Source organism: Delphinapterus leucas, chromosome 8 (genome assembly GCF_059928025.1).
Source record: "Delphinapterus leucas isolate spDelLeu-1000000601 "Yukka" chromosome 8, BTC_Dleu_Yukka2, whole genome shotgun sequence".
NCBI lineage: Eukaryota > Metazoa > Chordata > Mammalia > Artiodactyla > Monodontidae > Delphinapterus > Delphinapterus leucas.
The window spans coordinates 72,789,767-72,807,809 of record NC_143136.1 but is presented as its reverse complement, the minus strand read 5'-3'; the positions used below and the strand labels follow the sequence as shown (position 1 = coordinate 72,807,809).

General features: G+C 44.7%; 1 protein-coding gene across 19 annotated transcripts in view; it reads left to right on the top strand.

Annotated features, from left to right (window-relative positions):
• The window catches only part of PKP4 (plakophilin 4), a 251,064-nt gene extending 248,382 nt beyond the window's left edge, over positions 1-2,682 (top strand). For all 19 annotated transcript variants that reach the window (XM_089916801.1, XM_022569780.3, XM_089916792.1 and 16 more), the window contains 2 exons: positions 168-241; positions 2,042-2,682. In XM_089916801.1, coding sequence (XP_089772927.1) covers positions 168-241; positions 2,042-2,290 — 323 coding nt within the window. In that variant the 3' untranslated portion in view covers positions 2,291-2,682. The remainder of the gene's footprint in view (positions 1-167; positions 242-2,041) is intronic.
• The last annotated feature ends 15,361 nt before the right edge of the window (positions 2,683-18,043 follow it).

The following is an 18,043-nucleotide window of genomic DNA, read 5'->3' as shown; positions in this document are numbered from 1 at the left end:
GCTTGATCCAGGGCACCCAGGCTGCTGACTGGTCCGGGGCTGTGCTGGCACCGGGGAAGGCAGGGCCTGTCGGGGACGCCACCAGCCCTAGAGCAGGGAGTCCACACAACCTAATGGAACAGAGTAATGAGCACTAGTTTTTAATTTCGTAAAATATTTTCTTACAGGCTCCAGCAAACCTTCACCAATTTACATCAGTTCCTATTCCTCACCAGCAAGAGAACAAAATAGACGGCTACAGGTGAATTTGCAATATCATTTTTACAGAAGGCCGATTAGCAGGGATCAACACAGTAAGGGGTCCGCGCCGGTTGACTTACCTGAGCTGGGCCCACCCGGCAGGGGCCGAGGAGCTTTCCCGGGGGAATCTCTGCTCCTCGGAAGCTCATCCGTGGTTTAAGCAAATCACTTCCACAATAGCCTTACGTCCTTGCATATCCGAACTGGTGCCACCATGCCACTGATGGCAACCAGCTGAGAAGTCTTTAACTCCTATTCTTTGCCCAACAGTTTCTTTTCCCCACTCTTATTTTTTTTTTTTCCTGTTAATCTCTAAAATCTCTTCCATCCTGTGGGTGCGGAAAGGTTGGTAAGCACACTTCATTCTCTCTTCTCATTGTTCTTTTTTGTACATACACCTCTTTCTCCATCTTCATGACTCCCTCCCATCCAAGCCTCCGTGGTTTGAAAACACCTGAGTCCACAGCCAGATCTCTATTAGGCTCAGAGGTCAGAGTGGATCCAGCCCTGCAGGGGTGAATTCCACTCTCCGTCACAATAGGGACTAGTGATTGTAACGTTCAATCTCTGCGTTCATGAGGGGCCTTGAAGTTCATTTTGGTCCTTCCTGATGCCATGTCCACCTGGGCCATCTGATCTCTCCTCTTACCTTCCATTAACACATGAGCAACTGGGGGTTTCCCAAACAAGCCTGTATCCTGCTCTGCAGAAAAGGATGCTCTTAGACCTCCCTTCACATCATCTTTTCTCTGTAGATGGAAGAAGAACCTCTCAAGTTACTCATAATCTTCTTTAGCCAGGAGAAATAGCCTCAGAATCGTAACTCTAATTTAAAAGCAAGTTTAGCTCTGAAATCCTTATAATGTTAGAATGCGTTTAGTTCCAGAACATGGTGTTGATACCTATGTGATAAATATGTTACATCTTACTAAGAGGGGGATTTGGGCATGATCGGGGGAAAGACAGACATTAGAACCATTACAGTTTTTCTCCAAACATATTTGAAGAAATTAATGTGAGGTCAGAGATAAGACAACACAAAAGAAAATGAGGGCAGGGGTAGATGATGCCCACCTGTGTCTCACCTTGCTTCCTTACAGATGGAGTTATTATTAGCCCCAGCTTGGGGAGGTCTTTTCCTTTAGAATTGTATATGCTCACGTATCTCTTCTAATTTTGCTACTCTCCTGCCCAGAGACTGCCTTCTTCCTTTAAAAGCACAGCCAGCAGGGTTTCCAAAGTGTGACTGTTCACCAAACTACATATTTCTTTTTTTTTTTTTTTTTTATAAACATCTTTACATGTTTCTTTTAAAACTGAGGGATGGACTCAATCTTCATCTCTGAGGTAAATGTTTTAAAAGATGGTTGTGCAATTACACAACAATCCAAAGCCCAAAAATCCAACCTTTAACTAATGTGCTAATGGTTTCCCTGTGTCAAAGCAAAAATCAAGTCTATCCTTTCATTGGGCACGCCCAGGTCACAGGCTCCTCCACAGCAGAGCACGGAACTCGGCCTCTAGTAAGGAGGGAGGTATCTTGGGTTCTCCCAAGGCGCTGACTTCTAGAGGCCATAGGAAAGGACTTGAGCAAACTGCCGGCCTGCCTGTAAACATAGTGTAAAATCCCTACGGTCCACTAGTGAACATACAGTATGCACCAGAAACAACTTTCAACCATAAATTCACAAACACTGAAAATTGCTTTAAAAATATGAAGCAGGAAGCCCACGTTAATTTTCCCTAAACATGTACTTCCAAAAATTGCCTTGATTTATTTGCTTTTTCATTTTGTCAACAGCATCAACAGCTGTATTATAGTCAAGATGACTCCAACAGAAAGAACTTTGATGCATACAGATTGTATTTGCAGTCTCCTCATAGCTATGAAGATCCTTATTTTGATGACCGAGTTCACTTTCCAGCTTCTACTGATTATTCAACACAGTATGGACTGAAATCGACCACAAATTATGTAGACTTTTATTCCACTAAACGACCTTCTTACAGATCAGAACAGTACCCAGGGTCCCCAGACTCGTGGGTGTAGCATCAATGCTTGGGAGAGGAACTCTTTCTTTCTAACCTTGTTTGGATTGAGATGAGAAGTCCGTCTTGCTGATATTTGCTGATGAAATGTGAAAGTGACATGGAAGGAATGAGTGAAGAGAATTTTTTTTTTCTTTTTTGAGGAATTATCAGGGAAGTGAGGCAACCTTTGGGAGGGAGGACTTTCTAAGCTCTACTTAGGCATTAGATCTAATTACCTGTAGATTCTATAGTCTGGTGAAGGTGTGGGCGATGTGATGAGAGGTTTGTGAAATGGGTGAAATGAGATGGGGGATGTGTAGGTCAAATCAAATTAAAGATGATTTTTTTAATGTGAATAAGTTATGTTCTGATAGTTTGTACAGAAAAAAATAATAAAATGGATGCCCTTCATGTTTTATTGCTATTACTAAATGTCAAGATTGTATGCTATTGTGTCTTGTAAATTTCTTTTGTTGGTGTAAATATGGAAATGCCACATTGGTTAAGTGCCATCATTTGTAACGCAGTGTGTCATTTGAAAAGAGATTTGAAGAAACTGACAGCTTAAAAAACAAACGGGAAACCCAAGGAATTGTTAGCAGTTAAAAACAAACTACAACATCCTTTGTTTTCAAAATGAATAGTGTACCTTTGAAGCACAAAGTCCAGTCTGGTATAGAAGCGCCATGCCCATTCCCTTGCCTCTTTCATAGGACACTTCACTGCCATTTTCTATGCACATGAAAGAAAAATAAATGTGGAAATTTCATCCTTGGAAATTTGTTCCCTGTTCTTTTTTTTTTTTTTTTTTTTTTTTTTTCTGTGTGTGACACGGAAAAGCAGATTGATAAATGCGAATCTCATTGCATCATGTAGGAAACAGCTTAAATATATCGAACTATTTTGGACTTTTCCTAGTTCTGTACAGTTAATACACTTTGTGAGATGGACTATACCAAAGAATGAAGCTGTGAACTTTCCTCCTCTTTACCTATCTTAGTGTTTTTATTTCTTGGGTTCTGTTTTGAATCTAATGCCCATTACCGTTTTATCATGGTTTTTTTCCAGACTGCTGTATATTTAACACCACTTTTCAACGAAGAGAAATTACATCTGGCAGCCTGGCCCTAACTAAATTGACAGACTCCTTTGGGCATCATTTTAAGAACTCCACAACTACATAAGAACAGTGGTCGGGCATTTATTGGTTGGCACCAACGTAATAGACCAAAACAAATTCTAAATTATTTTGCTGAGTGATTCCATGAGACAGAATAATTCCTGGCTTAGAGACAGGGTGGGGAGGCCCCAACCTGCATGGCCGGCAGGGGTCTTAATGCCAAACTGCATCACTTCTGAGCTTTTCTCCATCCTTGGAGACAACAAGGGCATCAGCCCCGGGAGGCCCAAAGTCTGAGGCCTTCCCAAGTCTGGGGTTTCCACCCTGCATCTTACATGGGAAACAACCCATATGGCAAATCAAACCCAGAGGTGTTGACTCAGCTCAGTGTATCCTGCATATGTGACACAAACCCTAGACGAAAACGTGTGTGCTTATATTTGTGAGCACACAGAAAGAGTCCCAAGGGAAAAGTGCTTTCCCTTGCTGAGTGGACTGCGACCCAAGATTAGGCTCCAAAGTGAAATGGAAGTACAAGTATAAGCAGGAAGATTCCCGAAGTCTGCCAATGGGGAGCCTTCCTGACATGCAGGCTCTCTGAAATGACACTTGAGCCAGTTCCCACAGACTGCCCAGCTGCCTCCGCCTCGCATGCCCTGGAAACAGCCCTCTTTAGACAGCAGAGGCTGCCAGACTTCCCCCAAGGAACTGGCATCAGGACTTTGGAGATGTCTAGTATCCGTTTGAGTTTTGAATCACTGACTTCCCTGAACCTGATTGATTTTTGTGCATCTGGGTTAAAGGCCCTCCCCCAGGGAGTCAGGAATACAAGGGAATCTGCAGCCGGCCTGAGCTAATTGACAGTGACTGTTGCTTTTAGGGACCTCATTAGCCTTTGGGGTAACTTAGCGGACCCAGGTTCCCCATCTGACAGAGCATTTCAAAAGCTGACCCAAATTTAGATTGCAAAGAACTCACTTGGGCCTCCAGCCAGACCTTGTATTGGGGCCAGAAAGAAGCCTGTGGGTGACGACTGGGCAGAAAATCAGATGCCGTCTCAGGCTCCTCCCTTATAACCAGAGAAAAGAACCTGCAGACGGAGCCTGAAAGACACAAAACTGCATGATGGATCGAAGAGCTGAGCCCACTCCCGCTCCAAGGCATAGGCATGAAACTCGACTAAAACAAAGTTGACTTTCTGCTGCTGCCCGGAAATGTGACCCAGTAGAATGCAGAATTCAGCTCTCGAGAAGAGGGCTGCGCTTCCACTCAGCCAGGATCGACATACTTCCACCCAATCCTGGAGAGTCAAGGCTGAACTGAGCCGATGTTGGTCAGCTAGACCAGGTTGCACACTGACCGCACATCAGAACCACCTGGGCAGCTTTCATAGATAGGAGGGTCCCACCCTGACCCATGGAAACCCCAGGAGGTGGGGTCCAGGCATCAGTGTTCTTGAGAAGCTCCCTGGCTGATGGCAATGTGCAGTCAAGGTGAGAGGCCACTTGGCCTGCGTGCCATTCCTTCCCCTCACCACCTTCCTGCCCTGTGACCTGAAAGTTTAGTGGTTGGAGTTTGGGGTGTGAAGTTTGCCTGGAAGAGAGTGATAAAGATTTGGAGTATTAAAACTGAGATCTTAAATTTTGAATGTCAGAAGTGAGGTTTTTCTTCTTGGCCAGAGTATATATCTTTTTGCCCATGCATACTTTTTAAAAAGTTATGAAAGCCCAAGGGTGTTCATGGGTGTCAGAAGTGATGACTTCAGACTTCCCTGGTGGTGCAGTGGTTAAGAATCCACCTGCCCATGCAGGGGACATGGGTTCGATCCCTGGTCTGGGAAGATCCCACATGCCGTGGAGCAGCTAAGCCCGCAAACCACAACTACTGAGCCCTCACACCACAACGCCTGAAGCCTGCGTGCCTAGAGCCCGTGATCCGCAACAAGAGAAGCCACGGCAATGAGAAGCCCACGCACCGCAACGAAGAGCAGCCCCCCTCTCCGCAACTAGAGGAAGCCCGCACACAACAACAAAGACCAAACTCAGCCAAAAATAAATAAATAAGTAAGTAAGTAAGTAAGTATTTTTTTTTAAAGAAAAGAAATGATGACCTCACATAACACTTCCAGTCATCAATCCCTGGCCAGTGTTTGGTTGTCCAACATGATTGCTGATTCTTGCAGTGAAATACCACTAGTTCACTTTATCTAGCACTAACGATGTGCTACTAGTATCACAGACATCATTTAACCCTCACAGCAAATGTATGAAACCTGTACTGATAGCCCATTTTATGGATCCTGAAGCAAACTTGGAGAGTAACTTGCTAAAGGTGACATAATGAGTGGCAAAGGCAAGGTTAGTTAGCACCACAGTCTACCTTAACTACAATGCCAGTGTTTTTAAAATTCAGCAATTTGAGTTTTCAACCGAACTATTTTCCTGAAAATCTTTCATCGATCTTAAATTTGCCGAAGGGAACTTTATCACAAAGGATAAAGGAAAAATTATCATCACTTGCCATAAATAAAAGGCAACCATAAAACGTTTGAGGGGCTGAATTTATCTAGAAAAAAGAGGCAACCATAAAAATGAACATTTAACTATTAAACATACAAATATCCATGTACCACCAAAATTCATTGTCTACCACCACTAGTGTTACATGAACCTCATTTCTGGAAATGTGGGTCCTGATCATTCTGATATATATGATGATTTAGGTTGGGCTGAGAACTCCCCTTAAAAGAACCTTGTCTATGAACACAGGCCTGTTAAAATCGGCCACTGGGCAACCCTCTCATTTTGGAGCCTCAGTAATACCTTTGGAGGAACATGTATCTAAATCCACGGGATGGTGGTTTTATTTCCATGATCAAACCAGATTATAAGGAAAAAATATTTGCAAATTTGGCCATTACTGCTCACTTAGATTTTTGAAAATTTTTTATGACAGCATTATTCATAATAGCCAAAAACTGGAAACAGCCCAAATCTCCAATAGGAGAATAGGTAAATAAATTGGAGTACACTCATAATGGAATACTAGTCAACAATAAAAAAGAATGAACCACAGATACTCATAATAACATGGGTGAATCTCAAAAACATGCTCAAAAGAAACCAGACACAAAAGAGTATACATACTGAATGATTCTATTTTAAAAAGAGGCAAAAATCATCTATGTTGATAGAAATCAGATCCATTGTTGCCTACTGAGGTACCAATACCTAAAGGGGTATTGACTAGAGCACTTTAGGAGATGATGGAAAGGCTCTATATCTTGCTTGGGGTGGCTCTTACACAGATGTATACATTTAGGAAAACTCATCAAAATGTAGACATAAGATCTTACATTTCATCACATGTAAAATTTATTCCAATAAAAAAAAATTAACACTTCAAAAATCACGAAAGAAATGAGTGATGACATTGTCTGAGACTTAGTTTTATAACCTAGAATCAAAGTTATTCTTCCTAGTCTCCCGAGTTGAGAAAAATCCAATTTATAAATTTCAAACCTTATAAAACATCTACTTACAGTGGTTTTCACACAAAAGATTTTAGCACAAAATTCTTTGCAGTTATATACACCAGTCTGCTTAAAAGCTGACAGCTTACTAAAGTTAAACAGAATTCCAGAAAATTGATATTTGAAAAGCACTGTATGGGAGAGTCCTTTTGAATGAGCCTATGACTGGACAGATTTATGTATGTGTTGACAAGAAAGTAAGTTGAAAAGTAAAACTCGGGCTTATGTTTAAACATGTTGCCGAGAGAGAGAAGTGTGTCACCCCTTTTATCTAATGATCCAAAGAGATGTGTAAACAAACACCTCACCCACCTTGGTGCTACCCAAGCTGAGGGAAAGGAGTGTGGGAAAGGAGCCCTTTCAGCAAAGTACCAGAGAGGTATTAGCACAAAAACAGGTCAGTGAAATCAGAGGTAGAGCAGCTAATAGGATTTTTTTTTTTTAACTCTACAAATGCAGGGTGGATTGAATTCGAAGAGGATCTTGCTTTAGGTCAAGGAAATCCTTGCTGGAGAGGAAGCAAACAGTCTTAATTAGTGTGCAACTGGCGAGGGGGTTGAAGAACAAAGGACGCAAAGCATGTTGGGGGATTCCATAGGGAGCTTCCATTCTGATAGACAGCTGCCCTCTTCTGACCTATCCAGGGGCTGGACCTCAGAGACCATGTGCAGCCATGAGCTGCCACCCATACAGAAAGACTTCTCAGCTGGTGCTTGTCCATTCTGCCCCGCTCTAGGAGATCCTGCCTTTTGACTCCGGCCTTACTCACCCTTATGTTAGAAGTTTGCTGTTATTCATCGGTGTGGTGGCTTGACCTGGCTCGCTGTCTTTATGAATGCACTTATTCAGGACAATCTTTCAAGGCTGCAGACACAAAAAGGAAATTATTAGCAACCAAATTATGACTTGAATTGTATCTGTTTTAGTGCTTTTCCCTGTTTTTTATGTCAGCAGCTTCACTAGAAGCGGCTGGCACGTCCCCTGAGTGGCTATTCGTACCCATTGCTATTGCCTAATTCTAACTTGAAATCACCACAAAGCATTTTGTGCTGTCATAATCATTTGCATGAGCTATAACAAGCTCTTTCATTATAAAAGCCCCATCCAAAGGTTGGGGAAATTTTGATAGACTTCATGACACAATGGGCTATTTCACCCTCCATTCATGCCCCAGTGATTCCAGAGCTGACCAGTGCATTATCTTGTAAAATAAACACAGCTTCTGCTGGGTCAGAGGTGTAATTCTGAGATCAGTGGGAAAATATCCAATTCTTCCTTTAGAAAGCTCCTATAACTGTTCAGTTGCTTCCCCAAAGGCAACACCCCTGAAATTTGCCTTTATCTGCTGGTGATGGGATATAATGTGTTTGGCTCCAATGCCTTGATGAGCTGCCATCCACTGAGTACTAATGTAATAAAATGACTTCGGGGAGGATGATGCCCTCCCAGGGTCTCTCTTCGGGGTTCTGCAGAGTCAGTTGCTGTCCCATCCCAACCCCAAGGAACTCTCTTTTCCTCTCAGGTGTGAGAATGAGTACAGGTGTGCCCAGCTTCCTGGAGCACTAGAGGAAAGGATTCAATCCAGATGGGCTCCAGGTTGGAGATGACCGTAATAGGAGGGGATCTGGCAGCCATGACCGAAATGGTTGTGCAATGAGGAATGCATTTCAGGCCTTTACAGACTCTTTTGTGAAGACAAGCCAGAAAGCACATTCTGTAGCTGAATGATTAAAATATTTACATATCCACCAACATCCCTGCGATCATGGCTGGCCTCAGTGACCAGAAATCTCCTTTTTGTCTCTAAACTGTGATCTAAAGATAATGGTGTGTTCACTTTGCAATAATCAGTTTGCAAATAATTAGGTGCTCCTTTTCTCACTTTTACTGCTTGTATCCTACTTTTGAATTGCTTCTTTGATAATTAACACTTCTGTGGAGAAAAGCTATCAGAGGAAAGGTGCAGTGATACTGAAACTCATCCAGCCTGTCACTATATAACATCTTAATTAGAGAAAAGCTGGCCTAACACCACCTGGAACTATTAATAATATCATCCTCTGAGGCCACGTCACTGGGTTGTGGTAGTGACATATCATCACTGAGGAATTATATTTGGCTGATAATAACAAAATCCCCCAAAGTTGTGGCTTCAACAAGATGAGTTACAGAAGGCCTTGGATTTTTTTTCTCCCTCACATATGGAAATTAACAAAGAAAGGCATACCAGTGCTAGTATGGTGGTTCTACAATGTCCTCAGGGACCCAGGCTCCACCCTAATCTCTGGGTATGGCCCTCATCCTCATGGCTTCCCAAATGGCTGCTGGAACTCCAGCCATCACATCCTCATTCTTCAATGAAGAGAAGCCCTCATTCCTCAACTCAATTGGCGGGAAATGTGGAACCACCAACTGAGCCTTTTGAAAGAGCTTTTCTAGACTCCATCCCATATATCTCACTGGAAGAGTAGTTTAACCTGGACTCATTGCTGCCTCTGCTCATGTAAGGGTTCTGTTAGAAAGGAAAATGAGGGTATGGATAAGGCTCTATAGGTCTCCGCCCAAGATATAGATGATGTTATGGGGTGATCTCTACATTTCTATTAGAGTACTTGGGTTCCTATGAATGTAGGCTCCAAGCCAGAGACCTGTGTTGTGTTAATTCTGTGCTTGGGCAGAAGCCAGCGCCCAGCCCTCACTAGACGTGAAAGATGAAGCCGGATAAAATTTCTCAAGCTCAGGTTGCCCTAGAAGCAAGGCTCCCCATCAGGTCAGTTTCAACTTACTGACCCATCTCGCAGCTTAGATGTTAACCACAGAAAGCCAGGTACCATCAGTAATCTATGGTCAGAAACCCCGCCCTGCGGTGGGTTCTAATCTCTGAGGGGCAGAGCCATAGGTGTCCTCAGAAGAGCTTCAGAAGTCGAGGATAGGGACTCTGGCCCCTCTACCCACTGCGTCAAAAGCAGCCCCCTCTGAGCCCATCAGAACAGACAGCGGCCATCAAGTCAGCTGTCAAGGTAAACCTCATAGAGTAAGAGGAACTCAACTTCGGGTTAATTAACTTCAGGTTAATTCTAAGCAAAGGCACCAGAAAATAAATGAGAATGGCATGGGGCTAATGAGAAAACCGGCTGAACCCAAGGACAGGGAGAAGGGCAAGCGGAAAAGGCAGAAAGAAGCAACAAAGAGTTTCTCTCACTGGTTTGGGTGAGAACAAACCTCCAAATAATAACCCTTTGCTGAGTGTTTACTAGGATATTGAGTGTCAAGGGCTGCGCTAAGTGCTTTACACACAGGAGCCCATTTAATCTTCAAAACAGTCCTAAAACAATGTGCAAGAGAAGACTGTGCTCAAAAATGGAGCATGAGTGTAGCTCAAGGCGATATCAATCAGAGATCTGTTGGATTCTAGAACCCCATCAGTCCTTCTGGGTCTCCCTGATGAGGCAGAAGAGCAGTCACCTCCAGCCTTCACATAATCTAAGTTTCTGCTAAAGTAAGCCCATGAGACAACCCCTCTCCCAGCCAGGAATCCCCCTCCAGCTTCCTACTAGCTTCTCCGCCAAATTAGGCTCAAAGAATGCAAACTAGTTTTAATGTTTGCCTTAGCAAAGACAGCTAGGAAAATACTTTACCGGCTCAAGTCGAAGTAGATGTTTTGAAAACTACAGAAAACTATAAAGTTGCCTGTTCACAAACTATGCTCTGAGTTTTGGCAGATCTGCTGCAAAAGACCTCAAGGAATAAAGCAAACCCGAGAGAGCACCTTAACGAGCTCCATCAGCCCACCGCCAGCAGCCCAGCCTGCAGGAGCAACTCAGCTGGGAATGTCTGAAGCCTGGGCAGGAGGAGGGGGCAGGGGGCCTGGCTGTGCGGCCTGGGAAAGGGGCTGGTGGCCTCCAAGCCTGAGAAGGCCCTACCCCCTACCCTAGCTTTTGTGAAGAAAGAGCATACACGGACGGCTGACTCACAGTCCTCCAAGTCTCAAAAGGGAACCATGGGCACCTCGCTCCTCTTCAAGGGCAGAGGAGGGACCACCTGATGCGCCTAGGAAAATCCAAGGTAAGCTCAGGGCGCTCAGCGGCCCGGGTGAACGCCAGAGCGTCCAGCCTGCCTGCGCGGTGGCTGGGCCGCCCCCCTCGCCCCCGAAGTCCTGGCTGGGTGAGTTCTGTTCACTCGGGTAGCTATGGAAGCCTGCTTTTCACTCTGGTTCAGGCTATAGGTCCTAAATCCGCTTCCCAAATTGAGAACGCTGACCCGCGTTTGCATACACTATACACCCGGGCGCGCCCTTCCCTGCTTCTGACCGCAAGAGAGGAGAGGAGTGCGTCCTTATCACACAGGGACCGAACTGAATCTCGACATGTAAACCAGAAACCCCCCTCCCCGGGAAAAGATAAGAAGAGGGTTTGTCTTGGGTGCTGGGGAACAGACACCATACCTCGAGGGCGGGAGCCCGCCTTGCTAACCCGGGCAGCACCCAAAACCCTGGGAAAACAGCCATCCTTTTGGAGAACACAGCCGAACCTGAGGTTGAAACTGGATTTCCCACCTCTCCCCTCGCATCCCCACGTAGAATTTAAGACAGTCAAGTCCGTGGTGCAGGTCTGAGCTGACCTACCCGCCCCAGTCAGAGGCTGAAGGGAGGCTAGAGAAGCAGGAGTGGAGAGCATCCGGGTGGGGAAGTCCGCTGGGGTGCGGAACACCAGGGAGGGCCGTCCCCCTAGCCTGGTGCCCCCGCCCCGGGGCGCCACGTTCATGCTGTGTCTCAGGCATTGAGTAAAGCCCTTTGCCTGGATTGTCTCACTGGGAGGTTGTGAGGAGAGGGTCACTGCGACCCCATTTTACAGATGAGGAAGCCCAGTCTAGGGAGGTTAAGAGACTCACCCCAAGTGACAGTGGCAGAGCGTCTGCCTCCAGATCAGGCTCTCACCTATGGGATGAGTAGCTGCCCCTCTGCTGGGAGAGCAGGGAAGCAGGGACGGGACCTCTCCCGGCAGCCATGGCCCTCTCATCCTTTGTGGGCCAGGTGGAAACTCCATTCCCCCTTCCTGTTCTGTGACTGGATGGGTAAGGCGGGCCAGCCCTGCCCTCTCTTCCCACCTCTCACTGTGTCACTGTACCCCCCGGGGGGGCTCTGCTCTCCCATCCCCGGTATCCCGTGTTCCCCACTAGCTCTAGAAAGCCTCCCTTTCTGCTTCTCCCTGCAGGCCTGCCCTGGGCTTCCAATCACCTCTCTATCCAACCTGATGGAGTGAATGTTTTCCAGCCCATGCCACCCCCAACCAGACCCTGCACACCTGGAGTGAGCGTGCAGCCAGCCCTAACTTCCCTCTCGGGAGCAAGCAAGTGGATTTCAGGATACTAAGCAGCTCTCAGCACTCGAGAGACCACTTCATCCTTTCGCTGAGTAAAGGAGTTTCCCATGTTCCTTGGAAGATTAGTTCCACAAGCTGTCCCTAGGAAGAGGTTTATGCTCAGGTAAGACTGGAAAATGGAGCATAATATCTGTCATGTAGGGATTCACAATACCTTTAATGCTCATTTTGGGGGCTCTGAGAAAACTTGCAGTAAATACTGGATTCAGAAGTCCAGTACTTCTCAGATTTATTTGACCCAAGAACATTTTGTTTTGAGGAGTGGGCACCTTTTTTAGTAAACAGTGTTCAGTGGAACACACTTTGTGCAATATGAGAGTAGATAAAAGTTATTTTTCCTCAATCATAGTGATCTCAGGGGCTGCAAGGGGCTGCAGCTTGAAGGGGGATCTTAGTTCCCTGACTAGGAATCAAATCCAGGCCTCAGTGGTAAACGTGCCGAATCCCACCCACTAGAGCACGAGGGCCAGTAGGCTTGAAACAGAACCTCAGTCCTCATCTTCTTCGAAGGAAGAATTCAGCAAAGAGACAAAAGGTAGTGAAGCAGGTAAAGCATTTATTAGACACAGGTGGGCTCAGAGAGACAGTCGCACTTTTGAGGTGACTTAAATTGCTTATATGGGGGCAGTTTTCCGGGTTCCCTGTGGCCAATCATCTTGCTTTGTCTTGCATCATGCCTGTATTTGCTCTGTCTCAGGGCCCTTCCTGATGTGCACATGCGTCCTTTAGCCAAGGTGGATTCCAGCATGAGGGTCTCTGGGAGGTTGGCAGGACGTATTATGGGCTAGTGCCCCTTCCCTTTTTTGACCCCTGAGGAACCTTTTTGCACATGTGTAGTCAGGGAAGTCTCCTTGAGCTCAAGAATAAAAAATGTGCTCATCTTATCTCTCTACTCAAGCAGAGCTCAGCTCCTCTCTGCTCCTGCCTTTTTTTCCTTTAAGTGCCAGCAGGAGACAAGCTCCAGCTGTTCAGCCCGGAGCCCGTCTACCTCCTACCTCAATAGGTGAAGGTTCTTTTTTCCTTACATAGTCTATACTTTTATAATTAAAACATATCTTCATAGACTGTAAGGTCCCCTTAAATTCATGATAGCCTAATTAAGATCTGAACCCATTTAATTATTCTGTGGAGACAGGGAGTAGGCATATAACGTGGCCCAGAGGCACTGATGCTAAGTGATGGAGGGGTGTTCTGTACCCTCAATAACATCAGTAGTTCTCAAACTTTTTGGTCTCAAGACCCCTTTATTAATTTTTTTTTTTTAAAAACAGAGAACAGGAGTATTTATTTATTTATTTTTAAATTTACTTATTTCTTTACTTATATTTTGGGCTGTGTTGGGTCTTTGTTTCTGTGTGAGGGCTTTCTCTAGTTGTGGCAAGCAGGGGCCACTCTTCATCGCGGTGCACGGGCCTCTCACTATCGCGGCCTGTCTTGTTGCGGAGCACAGGCTCCAGGCGCGCAGGCTCAGTAGTTGTGGCTCACAGGCCCAGTTGCCCCGCGGCATGTGGGATCTTCCCAGACCAGGGCTCGAACCCGTGTCCCCTGAATTAGCAGGCAGATTCTCAACCACTGTGCCACCAGGGAAGCCCAAGACCCCTTTATAGTCTTAAAAAATATTGAGAATCCCAAGGAACTTTCATTTATGTGGGTTATATCTATTGATATTTATGATATTAGAAATTAAAATTCAGAAATGTATAAAATATTTTAATACTTCATTAAAAAATAAACCCATTACATGCTAACATAAATTACACATTTTAGAAAAAATAACTATCATTCTCCAGAACAACAAAAAATTCAGAAGAACGGCACTGTTTTTCATTTGTGCAAATTTTTTTTTTTCCTTTTCTTTTCTGGCTACACCATACGGCTTGCAGGATCTTAGTTCCCCAGCCAGGGTTTGAACCCAGGCCACCACGTGAAAGCATCTGGTCCTAACCGCCGGACAACCAGGGGATTCCCTCAAATCTCTTTAATGTCTGGCTTTTTTTTTAATTAATTTTTATTGAAGTATAGTTGACTTACAATGTTGTGTTAGTTTCTGCTGTACAGCAAAGTGAATCAGTTATACATATATTCACTCTTTTTTAGATTCTTTTCCCATATAGGTCATTACAGAGTATTAAGTAGAGTTCCCTGTGCTATACAGTAGGTTCGTATTAGTTATCTATTTTATATATAGTAGTGTGTATATGTCAATCCCAATCTCCCAATTTATCCCTCCCCCTCAGTAACCATAAGTTTGTTTTCTACATCTGTGACTCTATTTCTGTTTTGTAAATAGGTTCACTTGTACCATTTTTTTTTTTAGATTCCACATATAAGCAATATCGTATGATATTTGTCTTCCTCTGACTTACTTCGCTCAGTATGACAATCTCTAGGTCCATCCATGTTGCTGCAAATGGCATTATTTTGTTCCTTTTTATGGCTGAGTAATATTCCATTGTATGTATGTACCACATCTTCTTTATCCATTCATTCGTTGATGGACATTTATGCTGCTTCCATGACCTGGCTATTGTAAATAGTGCTGCAGTGAACATTGGAGTGCATGTATCTTTAATGTCTGGCTTAACAGAAGACAGCTGTATTTTACCTGCTTCTACGTTCAATCTGTTCTGACATCACACATCATATGGTCTTCATAACGTGTCACTGTACACTGGTGAGAGAATATGGGTGAAAAGGGAAAATGACATATTAGTACTATGCAGGTAATAGTTTAGACCTTGTGGACCACCTGAAAGGGTCTCTAGGACCCCAGGGTCCCTGGACCACACTTGGAGAGCTGCTGCTTCAGATGGCCAGCCCAGTTCCTTCTCACTCTGCACATACCTGAAAGGAGTAGGGGGATGGATGCATCTCCCTGCTCCTGAGATGAGCACATCCATGACCAAGGCATTCACCTCTCAGGGGGCCCTGGTGCTCTGGGCTGGCTCATACTCCTTCCTCTCCCCTACCCACCACTTTCCACCAGCATCACTTTTCACCAGGAGCCCAGTAGAGGGAGGGTCATTTTGCATGTTCTTGACACAGGCGTTTTTTAAGACTTTTTTTTTTTTTTTTTTTTTTCTTTTTTGCGGTACGCGGGCCTCTCACTGTCGCGACCTCTCCCATTGCGGAGCACAGGCTCCGGACACGCAGGCTCAGCAGCCATGGCTCACGGGCCCAGCAGTTCCGCGGCATGTGGGATCTTCCCAGACCGGGGCACGAACCCGTGTCCCCTGCATCGGCAGGCCGACTCTCAACCACTGCGCCACCAGGGAAGCCCAAGACTTTTGATGTATAGAACTTCATTAAAACCATAAGTTCCCCAAGGTAGCCATTGTCCAAACACAGATATTGCCTTCATTTGTAAACCACCCAATTCCTGCAAGAATGGAGTTAAGCTTTATCTATAATCCATGCCCTGTTCTCCTACAAGGTTTGAGTGGGTCTATGATGTAAGTGAGCCAAGAAGAGCTATCTTTTATTCTTCTTCACACATGGGAGGAAGGTGAAACAGTGTTTCATCTTGGCCCTGGGAGATTTGAAGCCCAGACACAAAAGAGAACAGAGGGAAAGACACCAGCTTTGGTAGATCTGAGCATAAAGACCACGTGCTGTGCCCATGCAGAGCCCCTCCCTTGGGCCAGCCCCTTAAGACTGAGTGACAGATGGCTCTAGATGAGCAGGACCTGGGTGCATCCTTGTTCTGTAGAATCCCCAGGTGAACAATCAGAAACAGCTAACAATTTTTCTGCCGCGGACCCAAAGGAGAGGAAATGAAACCTTGAGGATCCTGCTTGGTACCAGGGCAGTAGCTACACGCCTGTTCCCTCTACACAAACCTGTGTTTAGGAGGCTCAGGTAAAAAGTTCTGATTTTGGAGTTGGGTGGATAGAACATAGTCCCAGCTCACCCACGCACTGGCAGGATGACCTCAAGCAAAGCCCAAGTCTCCGTTTTATCGTCTGTAAAATGGGTTATTGTAGGATTTGCTGAGATAGTGCATGTAAGCACTTAGCACAGTGTCTGGCCTACAAAAAAGTGCTCAATAAATGCTAGCCATTATTTTAGACTCTAGCTCACCTTCTAACATGATTAGAGGCATGAAAGTGCAGGCCCACCCTTAACATTTGCAGAGCACAGGGAAATACGTACCATGTAAATATGTAAATAGAGAGAGAGATTTAAAAGATATAAACCTGTTAATACTGTTATATAAAATGTTTCATATATTTATCTCAAGTATTTCTTCATAACAAAATTTTTAAAGCATGCCTAAAGGTATGGTTTTTATATGACTAAAAGTTTGCAAGATATCAAATATGACTGAATTTAATTATGCTTGCACATATCTGGGGACCAGTATTACTTGTATGAATAATAAATACAAACATAATTCATTATTGTACATATTTTTTCACAAAATACGTTCTTGCTTCACCTTTGGCAAAGGTCTTTTCAGTGGGTTTTCCTCATTTACCATATGTACTAGCTTCCTAGGGCTGCGTAACAAAATAACCACAAACTGGGTGCCTTAAAACAACAAATTTATTCTCTCTGTTCAAGAGGCTAGAAGTCCTAAATTAAGGTGTTAGCAGGGCCATGCTCCCTCCAAAGGCTCTAGGGGAGGACCCTTTCTTATCTCTCCCAGCTTTTCATGGCCCTGGGTGTTTCCTGCCTTGTGGCAAGAGAACTCAATCTCTGTCTCCATCTTCACATTGCCTTCTTCCTAGTGTGTCTCTTTGTGTTCTGTCCTCTTCTTATAAGGACCTCAGTCACTGGATTTAGGACAAACCCTAGATCCAGGATGATTTTTATCTCCAGATCCTTAACTAATTACATCTGCAAACACCCCATTTACAAATAAGATCACATTCTGAGGTGTGAATTTGAGGTGAGGGGATACTGTTCAACCCAGTGTATCCTAGAAAGGAGTGACTTTTTAGCTGAGAGTAGTGGCAGTTGATGTTTTAGAAAACAAAAAGCCATGGGTACCCATCCTTACTTCCTAAATACCTGAGCTGCAGCTGCAGAGAAGTGAAAATAAAGCAGGTGAATCTGGCAATACCCAGCCATCTATTATCAATTTTAGACACTAAAAAGGTAGGTTCATCCTCTTCTGTGCGTTCCTCCTGCTCAAAGCCTTGCTTTTTTCCCCTTACATAAAAATGAGCAGAAAATAGCACAGAAAAAAATGAACTCCATGGGAACTGTATGGAGTCTGTGGCTTTGGTGGCAGTTTTAAAGCATGGCCACAGGGGCTTCCCTGGTGGCACAGTGGTTAAGAATCTGCCTGCCAATGCAGGGGACAGAGGCTCGAGCCCTGGTCCGCGAAGATTCCCACATGCCACGGAGCAACTAAGCCCGTGCGCCACAACTACTGAGCCCACGTGCCACAACTACTAAAGCCTGCACGCCTAGAGCCCATGCTCCGCAACAAGAGAAGCCACCGCAATGAGAGGCCCACGCACCGCAACGAAAAGTAGCCCCCGCTCACCGCAACTAGAGAAAGCCTGCGCACAGCAACGAAGACTCAACACAGCCAAAAATAAAAAAACAAACTAATTAATTAATTAATTTAAAAAAAAAAGCATGGCCACAAATTCTTTGGCATTCCTGCCACTGAAAGGTCCTTGTCTTAGTCCGTTTGGGCTGCTATAACAAAATACCATAGACTGGATGACTTATAAACAAAATAAATGTATTTCTTCCAGTTCTAGCCGAGAAGTCCAAGATCAAGTC